The sequence below is a fragment of the Diadema antillarum genome, unplaced genomic scaffold (assembly GCF_040938485.1).
Source record: "Diadema antillarum isolate AM-2024a unplaced genomic scaffold, OU_Dant_1.0 seq00000173_RagTag, whole genome shotgun sequence".
Lineage (NCBI taxonomy): Eukaryota > Metazoa > Echinodermata > Echinoidea > Diadematoida > Diadematidae > Diadema > Diadema antillarum.
This window is the reverse complement of record NW_027271242.1, coordinates 587,281-600,697: the sequence shown is the minus strand read 5'-3', so window position 1 is coordinate 600,697 and position 13,417 is coordinate 587,281. Positions and strand designations below refer to the sequence as shown.

Genomic DNA, 13,417 nt, shown 5'->3' with positions numbered 1-13,417 from the left:
GTCACTTTTCTACATAGTTCATAAGAGTACTGTATATGCCATATATTTTGCGAGTCTCAATTTTCGCAAATTGGGACTTCCCGACAATTTCGTGAGTGGTTAAATTTGTGATCTTGGAGTCCTGTACTGAACGGAGAAATGCATACGCGTACGTCACATTCATATTGGCATTAGAGACAATTTTTTTCGCATGTTTTTAATTTCGCGAATAGCAGCTGACTTGCGAAATTTGCGAAAATAAAAACCTCGCGAAATATTCGATGTATACAGTAAGCTCTTAACTTTAAAGCAATATACATGTATGATTTGTTAAAATTGGACCATCCTAACCCATTCAAAAAGTGACTGAAAAAAAGAAGAGAGTTACAAGATGCTGTTTGATAGAAAAGAAAGAAAAGATGATTTACAGATCAAGGTCACTCAGGTGTGCAGTGCAAAAGTATCAAGGAAAACATATTCTTTTTCCCAGTGAAAGTAGTACATGTGCAATAGATATGGTCCAGAAAAACTGCTAAATACAGTATCTCCATCTCGATATTGCTTTCATCCGCAAAATTTTGACAGGAGGTAGAGAAAAGATAATTCTCCCAAGTTAGACAATTGAATCCATCAATCCAAATGACATATTTTGGTCCTATACATAATGTACAAAGAATTTTAATCTGTTACTTTTTGTGGGTCTTGAGCTGGACGGTTACAATTTATATGCTCAAAAGGAAAAAAAAATGACATTAAACATAATGCCTTGACAGTCAGATCTTACATTAGATACTCAAGTTTTGATGAAAGCACAATCAACACAAATGTATTGTTCACAGCTACAAGACAGTACCTAATCACAGTTGTTGCCACAAGAGACAGTGACACTGTGTAATACTTTTATGTAATACTGCTCTACTAAAAAAAAGTCTGTTAGATACTACGTACGACTGCTCTAATGTAATGCAGAAAAAAATGACATAATTTCTGGTGGACTATAAAAGGACTGCTCTGTACAGTGCATAGTGATGACTGATTGTTGCAGAAGACACATTAAGTCAATATAGAGAAGAGTCTCAGGTGGATTAGTTCAAATGATATCAAATATGTAATACTTCTTGATTACCATTTCAAATTGGTATTCATTTTGCCGGAGAATAAGTAGAGCCACAAGCACTTCATATGCTTCATACACTTCTCTGTGTAATGAACATGAACACAAAACACATCCTTATCAACATTCTTTTACTCCACATAGATTTTTGTATCTACAGACTTGTACATGTATCTGCTTGGTGAATGTTACCCTACTTTGTAAATGGAAAAGGTTGTTAGAAATGAAATCTGTCAAGGCAAAACAGTACATTAGTGAAAGTGTTAACAAGTGTCTGTAGAGCCAAATATGCCTAAACTACAATAAAATATTAGTTGGGGTGGGATAAATGAAAATGAGAAAAGAAAATGAACAAATAAATAAAACTCACAGTTTGCGTACTATGTTTATCAATAACATTGCTTAGTGATTTCATTTAAGTCAGGGTCAAAGTACTTTTTAGTACGTCCTGTGCAATAACATGCTCTTCAGCATGGCATAATATTTGTTTGTTTATTTGTTTTCCACCTGAGAAGATGGCTGGATAGCCCATATTCAGCTACACTAAGCTGGTCTTCCATGGGGTCCAGTTGAATGTAATGTAACTGAACGTCGGCATTTGCACAGATAATGCATCAGTGTAGGCCTTGTTGTAGCCATAGATTACACAATACCTGAGTGAATGATGCAACTATGTTATTGCTGTTGAGCTAGGTAGGACTAATGTACTGTAGCAGCAAACAAAAGAAAATGTTTATCCATCAATGCTGACAGACATGTAAGCAATTTCTCTCTTTTACATTGTCGCTTATCACAGTAACTCATCATTGTAATACATCTGTGTCTATCTACCAAATATGTTCAATTTGCCTCATTCTGTAACTCTCACAAAAATGTTGATTTGTATATCTACTTTGACTACTGAATCCCACACACTGACCACAGTTCAAGAACAGTGCTGTCTATGCTCGCTGGTAAAGGTTTTAAACCCTCCTCACCAAAAGCAGAAAAATATTCATTTCTGGAAACATTGTCTTCAAAGCACTTGCCAATAAATCTAACACTAAATAGGAAGTACAAACCTGCACAATACAAAATCATAAACAGTAACTGAGTATTGCATTAATTCATCAAGTACAGACTTTAATAATACAATGCATGATGTGGAATTCAGTGTTAAAGCCATCATTTACCATTGGGAGTGCTCAGTGATTAAAAAAAAAAGTTTGAATTATCAGATTTGATGCATATGTACAATGTATAGTTCAGCTGTATCACAAAACACCCCACCATATAAAAAAAAAAAAAAATTGGCAATAAAGCCACAAATATAAGGAGATATTACTAATTTTCTCAAGAAACCAGAACTGTAGATGGTTTACTTGGGTATTCTCTAAATGATTTTTAAAAACTATTGTTCACATTTTGTATGTTTTACAATACATACATTGATTATACTGATTAACACTTTTACGTCGGTTGTTTCTATCCCGAACTCACATTTTAGAACGATTTTGAGGCACTAAAGCTGTCTTTTTCTATTTTTTTCATCTGCAAATATGATAAATAGTGGCTATAAGGTAATGCAATAACAAAAGCACTTTCTGTGGTCTGGCTAAGTTATTCTAATATGCACTTCAAATACACAAACAAACAAACAAACAGCTGGCAGCCACGCCATATTCACTGGTCAACCTGTCTAGAAGTTAAGAAACGGTAAATGTACCTGCCGTAAAACAGTTTAGTTCCACCCTTGTTGGAAAAGGAAATCTGGCTCGATATCATCACTTACCAATTCAGATGAATTCATTACAGTATTACTCTCCGTACCTCATAGAAGTAAGTATACTAGGAAGGTAAGCATGCATGTACTTGTGTGATCTTTGTGATCTTGATAGATCAGGTGGTCAGGCACAGATTTCAGGCTCCTCTAATATTCTGCAGATGAAACGTGAAGCACTTGCAAAGTATACCACCTCGGCAGCTGGCCACAGAATGCAGATGGTGTCAGTTTAGCAAGATTTTCAGGCTCAACAGTGAAGCTGTAACATGGTTTGACAGTATAAACTTCAATGGCTGGACAACTGTAACCTGCAATGAAAAAAAGAAGGCAAACCAACAAATACATACAACATGAAAAGCAAAATGTAACAAAAACTACTATCTAGTAAATTTGACAAGCACAAAAATCATAATTTTCTTACTCTCTTCAAAATTAAACAAGGAAATGCAAAATTTCATTGATCCAGTATCTTATTTTGGGGGACTATCCCAGCAGATACTGAATTTGATTATGTTGACTTCTGTTTGAGGGTACACTTAAGGGAAACATCACCACACAAGTGTTTACATGTACAACAGGGATATCATAAAATTTACCACGTTATAACAAAAATGTTCAGCTAGTATTTACATAATTATTACACAAACTGTCAGCAGTGTTTGGCGGTGTCCAAAGAGAGCTAATACATTTGTATTATGTTGTGTGAGGGTTACATGACTTTTTTTCTACCACAATGAAATCATGCACATGCCTGAGTACTTGGGTACCTTAATTTTTGCTTTCTTCTGTGACAGACAATAATATTTGTAGTGATTCAGTACACTTGACAGCACATTTCAGTACATACTTAGAAACACAGCAATTGGCACATTCACTTCGTGCGATATGCAACTTGCATTCAAGGAGGGTGTGGTCTACCATGGTAGCCAAGTACGGCGGTCTCAGCAGTGTCAGAACACATCTTACCAGATACAAGTAGCTTCTCCTCCTTGCATAGATCTTCCAGGTCAGCCTCGAGAATCCGTCCCGATCCCCGTGCTCTATGTCGAATACAAACCGCGTGGAGAAGAGGAGAGACTGGGTTTCAAATTCGAAGGAGGAGATGGGCTGGTACTTGGTGATTGCTGCCGGGACTTCTAAAGTCTTGAGCGGGGTGCGCGTATACAGGCGGAAGGACTTCCCGACCTTGGCTAGAGAGCCGTCATCTTCGGCTACGTGTACGACGGTAGTCATCCACTGTGAACAAGAAAGCATGCAAGGTTTGAGTCTTGGTCATACCCATGGAGGGCCATGAAAAGAGAAATATTTTTCTCATTTGTCCAAATGTGCCTTTGGGCAAGGTCTCCATATTTTAAACAAGCAACAGGGCACTGTTGTTGTTTTTTTTTCTCTCTCTCTCTGCAAGTGCCAAGCCTGAAAACTTTTGGAAGTCAATTCAGTAATGACCAAAGAACAAGCTTATTAAAATTTGGCTGGTCAACTTATTTATACTTATAACATTTAAGGCAATATCAAAGTACTTTTGAAAGGAATACATGATTTTGGAAACTGTATTATGGGAATTCCTTACTACAGCAACATAGGACCAAACAATATGACACCACACAATGGCTTGCTTCAGATGACAGGCACAGTTTTTGTGAGGGGCGGAGATGTGTAATCCAGTTAGTTGATTTATTACATCACTGGCAATCATCACTCAAAATGCAAATAGATAGTTGCCTTTCTTGGCATGTCAATAAAACCTTCCATAAAATGCCTCCTCATATACTGCTAATAAAGTTGGTGACTAATCTTATTTTTAATATATGTGGCACTGTTGAGTTGACTCCTTTTTGTCTAATCGTAACAGGTTTTGTTCCTCAGGTACAGTTTTCTCATGGAATACTACTGTGGTATAACATTGAGGTACTGTACTCAGTCTTACTGCAGTGATCTTGGACCCAAGCTCTTTTAAAAATCTTTTCATCAGTGATAATTTTCTCTCCATTTCCTCTCACAGTGTTCTTTTTGCTGAAGATCTTGTCCTATTTAGACCCATCCATTCTTCTGATGATGTGCAGCAACTCCAGCGTGACCTGAATAGTTCGCTAAAATGATCACTACATGTCATCCATCTCCTCTAAAACGAAAGTGATTCAAAGTAAGGTGTCTCATTCCTGCCCAAACAAACCATTTGCACGACACACTCTGCTCCCTCGGTAGAATCCTGATTTCCTCAAAGTCAAACCGGTGATGGGTTGGTGGATGTAAACCTACGGCCGGTGCTCCACTTTCTACACTGTGGGAGCTTCATGATCAGGCTGATTGCAGTTAAAGGTGTAGGTGGAAGCAGCTAGCAGCATACTGATTCAGACCTGTATATCTCATGCCAATGGGTAACCTTCTGCTAAACTTATTGTACATTGTACATGTAGTTTCATGTAAGTTTCATGACAATTCACATGCTATCTTTTCACTCTAGAGTCTAGATGATCTACAAAGCTCTGGTCTTGCATTATGATGCAGTCAGATGACAGACAATGAGAGACTCAACTCCAGGCCCTTCTTTGTTTTTGCGTGTGTCAAGTGTCTGTCAAGGTTGATGAGACCCTACATATGTAGTAACCGCACCATTGTACCACCGGTGACCCCAACACAGCACCCCGGGTTAGTGAGAACCTAGACAGAAAAGTCTGTCTGTCCAGAGTTTTTAATTACTATTTTTTCAAAAATACTTTTACAACTCTCCTCCCGAGACAAATGAGGGGATTCCATGAAGCCAGACGTAGTCTCCGCGGAGCACTTAAGTATATCCCCAACGACAAGATACAGACAATCTCTTGGTAAAGTGAGAAACCAGCTTCTGCTGACCAGTGAAAATGCATGCTTCTTGATCCACCGACATTTCATCATCTGCCATCTAACGTGTGTATACAAATTACAATCAAAAGTATTTACATGTACTTCATAATAACTTGAGCCTCTCATCTCTTTACAACTGGAACATAAACTTTACTCTTTTCTGCTTTAAATGGTACATCCTCCAACACCTGAAGTTTGGGTTTTTGGCAATTTACTAATGCTCAATCGGTGAGTATAAAGAATAAATGGCATGTTACTAGCTAGGGACAAGGGTCTATACTTAACGTTAGTTTATATACTCTATTCTAGTGCACTCTAACGTATACGTATGCTGGTATACACGTTTTGGCTTTTGTCTGGGCACAGGCCGTTCGTTTTGGCAATTGTGCACTTGGTTTTTTGTGCAGTCATGAAGCCTAGATTTCTACAATCTTCGCAGACTGCCCTTGAAGGAAAGAGTTCCTTATGCCCCCCCCCCCCAACTTGCACAAAACAAACAAACTACTATACCTTTATACCATTAATAAACTAAATAAAGGTTATGCCATTTATGGGAAGACTTCCCATACATGTAATTTACCTTTATTTAGAAATTAGACAGTCCACCATCAGTAAAAAACAAAAACAAAAACAAAAAAACAGCAACCTATTTTGTGCAAACTAATGGGGGGGGGGGGGGACATAAGGAACTCTTTCCCCCTTGAATATTCCGTTCTCTGCTCACCTTCTCAAACTTGTGAATATTGGTGATCATCTGAAAGGCCTCATCCTTGGGTCTTTGTAGAGTTACGGAGCGCCGGGCCACCAAAGGCTCGGTGTCGAGCTCGAGCTGTGCTAGCGTCGCGATGAATATCACAACAATTACGACAGGTAGAGCTTGTTGTTGCATCGTATTGTGAGGGGTGTTTCGAGTCGATTGCTACAGTTTTGACTTGACTTTCTCGTTGCAGAAAATCGTCGTCTGCAAGTAGCAAAATCCTATATTTCGTACAATCGCGCTGCTCTGGATGGATCGACCTTGTTTGGCCATGGAGTATAAATGTTCAACCTTGGCCAGGGCATGATCTACAAAATGTATCAGTTTGTTTACTAGGGCGCCCTCTGCAAAATCACCAAATCGATAGTGATATAGTGTTGCTTTCTTGGTGCTTTCATAGGATTACGCAATGCACATACATTGGTAACATGTGGCACGTATCGTTATCATCGTGAGAGATCTTCCTTTATCAAATTTCCACAGATAATCGCTGACTGGCCTTTATATTCCTAAACCTTCGTCTACAAAGTAGCCGGCTGTCTTTCTTTGTTCCGCTTTTCTCCTTGGATCTTTTCAACATGGTAAGGTGCATTTGTGTCGTGTGTCTCTTTCGTGTGTGTGTGTGCTACTAAGACATGTTTACATTTTTCATTGTAGTGTAGTCCCATATATGGTGAACTGTGTTACATGTCTAAACCTGTTGTGATGACCATACAGAGGCAGAGTAGACTATATAAGTTATTACTCAATTAGTGACATGATTTAAATGACAGTGCTGATCTGGTTATTACTCAATTAGTGACATGATTTAAATGACAGTGCTGATCTGTTTTTGATGCATGGAATCGTATTGCCTTCTGTAGAATCTTCATACATTTGTAGACTTTGGTCACTTTGTCAAAGACAGTCTTTGTGGGCCATGGCCATGGCCAGGATCAGGAGGACAGAGTAAATTAAATTAGATTAGCCTCAATTATTTAATCTAAGTTAAAAGTAAGGTCAAAACAAATGAAAACACAACAAATACAGCAAACCGCCTTTAATTTGACCATTACGCTGTCCAAAATTTGACCAAACACTACAATGTACATCTCTTACATTGTACATGTAAAAGCTCTGCTCTTGTATGCGGTCAAATTCGGCACGGGAGGTCGTACCTTGCCCTTGGTGCGTTTTTGTGTGTGTGTGTGTGTGTGTTTTACAGTACAATTACTGATGTACACAATGGGCGCTCATGCAGCTTCATACTCCATCACCATTCTCATGTGAAAATGTAATACTTCATACAACAACAAACCTCACATTAACCATAAATCCTCAGACTCAGGGAGTACACTGTAGTCGCGGTCAGACTGGCAAAAGATCGTGAAGTTTTGCCAGTGTGACCGCAAACTTCTTGCGAAACTTCTCGCGAAACTTCTTCATCTGTTTGCGGGCGGTGTCTCCGAAGCGCGAGGCCATGTCATGTACAGATGTGCATTGTTACATCACAATAACTAGCCATCGGACGGCTCACTCTTTCTTGCGCACGTACGAATGGCCCAAACTTCGCGATCTTAAACTTCTCGATCTTTTGCCAGTCTGACCGTGCCTTGTATGCGTGTGCAGGTTGAGTGTGAAATTGCATTAGTGCCTCAAGATGTAACAATACCCAATTTGTATGTGTACTACATGTAGTTCTAGTGTACTAATAGTTAGGACTTTTTGATTTCACCTCTTGGATGTGGACGTCGAGGTAATGACATAATTTGAAAGAACTTGGCGTGCTCCAGGTTTTCCAGCATGTCCAACGCCAGAATTGCTAACTTAACGTGTCCTCCAAGGATTTCACAGCCTCCTAGATTCATCATGTGAGTGACATCATTGCTTGGCGCACTACTCACCAGCCCGCTGGAGGGGACGGGGCCATAATGTCATAGCAGTACGTTGTGAATGGCGTGTACTGAAAATCGAAATGGATGATAACACCGCAAACGTAGGGAGTGGACTGCAGCAATTTGGAACCGCTCTTGTACGAGAAAGGCAGCCACATCCACACAATCGAAAAGTCCCTAGTAATAGTAGTACTAGATAGTACTGTACTGCTACTGTGGAGAGTTAAACAGCCAAACCAGTGAAATTCTTTTGTTGATACTCCCTAAATCACTGATTGACCTCTGTTGAGTGCAACAATTTATGTAAAGTATTTTTGTACCAACCACAAAGATTACACCAAATGTATTTTGTTAGGCAATATGTTGCATGCATTTTGCATTTTACAATGCAAATCTGTTTGACTGTCTTATGGAAGTGCAAACATTACGATCATATTAATAGTTCTTTGTATTCTTTCTGATTTATTAACTGTCAGCCAAAGGCAGGGAGGACCAAGGTTGCTGCAAAATGCCACAAACTAATTCATCCTCAGAGCAGGAAGGCCAACAAACTTGGAGCGAGGGAAATTCACAAAGAGAGAGTCAAAAGGTAGACATCTTATTGCTAAATTAATTTGTATATGTATTACATGTAGATTATGTAAATTGTCTGAACTGAAGACTAGCATGTCTGTATTCATCATGGTACAGTGTTCATAATTTGTGATCATATCAATGTTTGTGAATGTATAATGCTATTGCTAAGTATATACTGTACAGTATGTCACAGTCAGATTTGTCGTAAAATGAGCATTGTACATATATGTACAGTATGTAAATTTTGTCATGCAAATGCAAATTTCCTTGATCCTGAATTCCTGTCCTGAAATATTGTGTAACTGAACATTGTACTGTCTCCTTTTTGTTCTTTTTAGCTGTCATGCTGTTTTGCAGTAATTTGTAAAGCAGAACAGGAAAAGTAAACAAATAGAAAGCAGACCAGGAAAAGTAAACAAGTAGAAAATGTACATCTAGTGTTTTCATGAATTACATTTGACCAAAACTGATGAAATTGATGACTTGGTTGAGGCCATCAAAATAGTGAATCTCCATCTGTTCATGGTGTGATGTCAGGTACTTTCAACAGACATTTCAACTTTGGTCACTTATATTTCTATCCTGAGACATCTCTCATTGAGATTCTCAATATCTTCTTTCATTCTTCTTGTTTGATTTCGTGTGCATCACCAGAGTTCACCAAGAGACCTCGCTGAAGAACTCCCTGCTGAATGACAAGCTGATGTGGTTCAAGGATGCCTTGGATGCAGACAAACAGAGCTACAACAAAACTGAGGCTGAGGAACTTGTGTCAAGGTGATAGCCTTGTGAACATTTTCATTTGGAAGTGTTTTCCTTTTCTTTGTTTTGTTTTGTTTTTGCCTGTGCATGGGCGTCACAAAGCGAGAACTTTTGAACTGCAATGTATTGTATGTACAAACTTGATTCAACTGACTTGTCATAAGACACTGTGTGTTAGCGTGAAAGTATTTACACTGTACATGTACATTGTAGGGTATTACCCCATATATCTTCAGGATACTTAGAAAATGCTGTAGATTTGTTGACTGACACTACATCTATAATCCTTTGATTTGTTGGCATAAGCACTCTTGAGATGGTCTTGAAATTGAACACTTGTCATCAAGAAAGTGATGACAAGGCAGTGATTAGCATTTCATAATCAGGAATTCAAGAGACTGGATGAAATTCCGAGATTTGTCAGATATTCGAAGACATTTCTGCACATGATGGTGGTGCATTCAGTATGATTTATTGCCACCAGATGACATAATGCTGTTAATGTAGGGATATCGAACATTTGATATATTATTCTAATGAAGGAAACTAATTTCTAATTCATTATCTTTTACATATATGGTATGCAGTCAATAGGGTAGAATAGGGTTTACTATCCTCTTGGGGTGAGGGCAATTGTTAAAAGGGGTTTTATTATTTGGTATCTGAGTACTCTGATAAAGTAGTAACTGCTTTGATGTTGCGATGTGGGAGGATGACTCCATTGGAACAAATTCAAATGTGATGCCATGCAATAAACTGCAAGGATGAAGCTTCACTTGTCCAAGTTGATGGGAAATGTGGTAACGTAGCTGTATTTCCTTCTGGCCATTACATTTTCCCTCCTATCAAAAACCAGACTTGAAAGTTGTTTATACTGGACAATGGAACAGAATGTATGGAGATCCAAGGACATTATGAACTTGTATTTTCTCAGTTAGCTCTTTATTCATTTGCTCGTTGTAAATGTGCAAAAGACATATACGTTTATTAATTGTTATAGGTTCATGTTCACCTATGTTGTGGAGGTATTTTTTAGTTAACAATTTTTCTAAGTGGAATTTTAGGCTGCCTAGGTTCCAGCATATATTCATTATAGCAAAAAAATCTTTTTTTTCCACGAGACATAAGCAAAAGTTAAAGGTTTGAATACATTCAAATTTGTTTCTTGTGTCTGTCACATCCAACCAGATATCTTCAGAGGTTCGATGAGGAACTGGAACAGATATCGATAGTCAACAGCTTCAAGTCTCGGTCTGGGCGGCAGCATGCAAGTCGAGAGGGCATTATAAATGCCACAAGACAGAGGGAAGAGGAGCTGTTCACAACATGTGGTATAGGTTAGTGTCTCTGCCAATCAATGGTCACATATTCTGTATATCTATTTTGTATACAGTGTTTTTGGTGGGTTTTTTTGGCAAATTTTTGCAAGTCTACTATTATTTTCAAAATAAGCAACTCACATACAGCTGTACAGTGCACTCCTATTATAACGAACACAGTTATAACAAAATTCTGGTTACAGCAAAGTAAAAATTCAGACCACAGCATTTTCCGTTCTATGCTTTTTATTGTTTATTTGTGTGGTTATAATTAAATTTTGTTATAATGAAAGATAACTGCCAGTCCCAAGGACTTCATTATGATGGGAGTCCACTGTGTATTGCCTCCTATATTACAAATGTGTATTGTGTTGTCCCCAAGGCAGATAATGATTCTTTCTCATTGGTTGCTTCTTTTACAGTGGATAGGAAATGCCACTTTGATTGGACAGCCTCTCTTCATCTTTAAAATCCAAATTGAACAACCATATATAGACCGTGTCAAGTTGGTGTTGAGAACCTCTTGTATGTATGTTTTAACTATCTTATTTGTTTCTCAAAAGAGTGTACAATATGTTATGTAAAAATTTGTACACAGTGTATGTTGTAAGTTCTTTCAATTTCCTCTGTTTATGTGATTTGCATTCATGTTTTCCTTGCCTTTCCTGTCTCTGCAGAAATCCCTGACATCGTGGATATGCGTACTTTGAAATTACTCCGGGCATGGGACGGAAGTGCAAAACTCATAGCAAACATCAAGATGAGGAAAATTGTGAGGACTTTCAAGAGTGAGTCAAACTCAAGCAAGACAGGGAGTTCACATCAGCCCAGCAATATGAATGAGATAGATGTTGGAGAGAGGGGGGAAATTGAGGACCAAGAAGAAAATAATGACAATGATGATGATGATGATGTTGATGAAGGTGTTGAAGATGGAGCACTGGCTAGTGATGTCGAGGAGGAAATTGTTGACCCGCAGGACAGCCAAGAAGATGAAGGCGTGGAAAGCCACTGACCAGACTTCACAGAAATTCGATGGTGGTCAAATGATGGAAGGCGAGTGTCTCATCTGCAGTGGCTGAAGAACAGTGTAAGCCTGTGTGTGTTTGTGGAACTGAGTATACCTTAATGTCTTGTTGAAGATGGAGAGGTTACCATCATAACTCAACCATTTACTGCAGTGGTCTCCCCAACTTAAACACATCTGGTATGAGAAAAGCATTTATGGATTGACTGTAGCTTACCAGATTTTTGAGATCTTGTTTTAGGTACAATTTTAGAGAGGTACAACGGGAAAAAGATTAGATCTCCTCACTTAAATGCACTGTGTTTGACTCGTGAAGTCATTATTATAACACACATACACTAAAAAGTCATTGTAAAGAGAAACAAGCCAAGGCTGTTCATAATTAATCGTCTTATTTTGGGGAACAAGTAGACTGTTTAGGTCGGTAATGAAATGCCAAACCAATGAATGATATTTACAAAGTGTAATTGCAAATACCATCACCTTATACCAATTGAATTACATGTACCTCCATCCTCTTGAGCTAGATAGGTTCATTGTGCTGTTATATTTTTACACCAATCTTATGGCAGTGTAGAGACATTCATTTGACAATACTAAACTTGCATGTTCCCTAATTAGTCTTTTACCAGTATACAAAAGGAGGGTGGGAGTTGGCACATTTAATTTTGTTCTAGGGGATAAAAGAGGCAGACTTGAAAATTCTTTAATCAGAAAGGGCAAGTAAACTATAAAAAAAACACCTCATTAAAAAGGTTGATATGATTTTAAGAAACGTAGAGAGGGACAAAAAGCGTCTGTTTTATTGCAATGGCTCTGTGATACACCTTTTTTTCACAACATTGGAGTAAAATTGTACATTGAATACATACGTGACGTGTGAAATTGAGGATACTTTCTGTACAGCATCCTCAAAGTAGAGGGGCTAATTCATATTCAGAGAATTTTTTTATGATTTCTGTACTACAAGGTCTTTATGAAGGCTGTCATATATCTCAACTTATGATCATTTTGTAATTGTATGAAGCCCCTCCTCACCTAGTTTTACCGTGGATGTTTTGTGGAGGAAGAGCATAAATGAGCGAAACGGCCTTACATACAATATGAGCATAATGAGAATTATAAGCAGACAAATGTTCAATATTTTTCTGTCTGCATATCATAATCTCTGAATGCCAGACATTTTGTACACTCATTGCGCCAAAATAAATGACATCATTAACACTACCTATGTGACACAGTCACATGTTTGCAATTTCTACGGTGAATTTATTTGACAGCTTTCTGTTTCTTTGTGTGATTATCATATCTCATCATGATCAAGGTAATAATATAATGGCATATGCTGAGAAAAAATATAGGCTATGGCACCTTGCACCATCATGCCCTTTGGAAATTGCAGT

The 13,417-nt window shown here is 38.1% G+C and overlaps 2 protein-coding genes across 2 annotated transcripts; one reads left to right on the top strand and one right to left on the bottom strand.

The window, feature by feature from the left end:
• Positions 1-2,955: 2,955 nt before the first annotated feature.
• LOC139728328 (uncharacterized) lies at positions 2,956-6,675 on the bottom strand. The gene is made up of 3 exons (XM_071639274.1): positions 6,424-6,675; positions 3,822-4,091; positions 2,956-3,163 (listed from the first exon to the last, which is right to left on the bottom strand). The coding sequence occupies exons 1-3, from the start codon at positions 6,586-6,588 to the stop codon at positions 3,080-3,082; spliced, it is 519 nt and encodes a 172-aa protein (XP_071495375.1). The 5' UTR covers positions 6,589-6,675; the 3' UTR covers positions 2,956-3,079.
• A 10-nt stretch (positions 6,676-6,685) lies between these two features.
• On the top strand, positions 6,686-12,770 carry LOC139728327 (translation machinery-associated protein 16-like). Its single transcript, XM_071639273.1, has 5 exons — positions 6,686-7,037; positions 8,807-8,919; positions 9,561-9,683; positions 10,857-11,005; positions 11,665-12,770. Exons 1-5 carry the CDS (start codon positions 7,035-7,037, stop codon positions 12,000-12,002), a joined length of 726 nt encoding a protein of 241 aa, XP_071495374.1. The 5' UTR covers positions 6,686-7,034; the 3' UTR covers positions 12,003-12,770.
• The last annotated feature ends 647 nt before the right edge of the window (positions 12,771-13,417 follow it).

Bases quoted from the DNA above. Each gene is read 5' to 3' on its own strand.
- LOC139728328 (XM_071639274.1), bottom strand. From the start codon at position 6,588: ATGCAACAACAAGCTCTACCTGTCGTAATTGTTGTGATATTCATCGCG. The intron at 4,092-6,423 runs GTGAGCAGAGAA...TCTTGTTCACAG, and splicing joins ATATTCACAAGTTTGAGAAG to TGGATGACTACCGTCGTACA. The intron at 3,164-3,821 runs GTAAGATGTGTT...TTTTCATTGCAG, and splicing joins GGAGAAGCTACTTGTATCTG to GTTACAGTTGTCCAGCCATT.
- LOC139728327 (XM_071639273.1), top strand. The intron at 8,920-9,560 runs GTAGACATCTTA...GTGCATCACCAG, and splicing joins CACAAAGAGAGAGTCAAAAG to AGTTCACCAAGAGACCTCGC. The intron at 11,006-11,664 runs GTTAGTGTCTCT...CTGTCTCTGCAG, and splicing joins GTTCACAACATGTGGTATAG to AAATCCCTGACATCGTGGAT.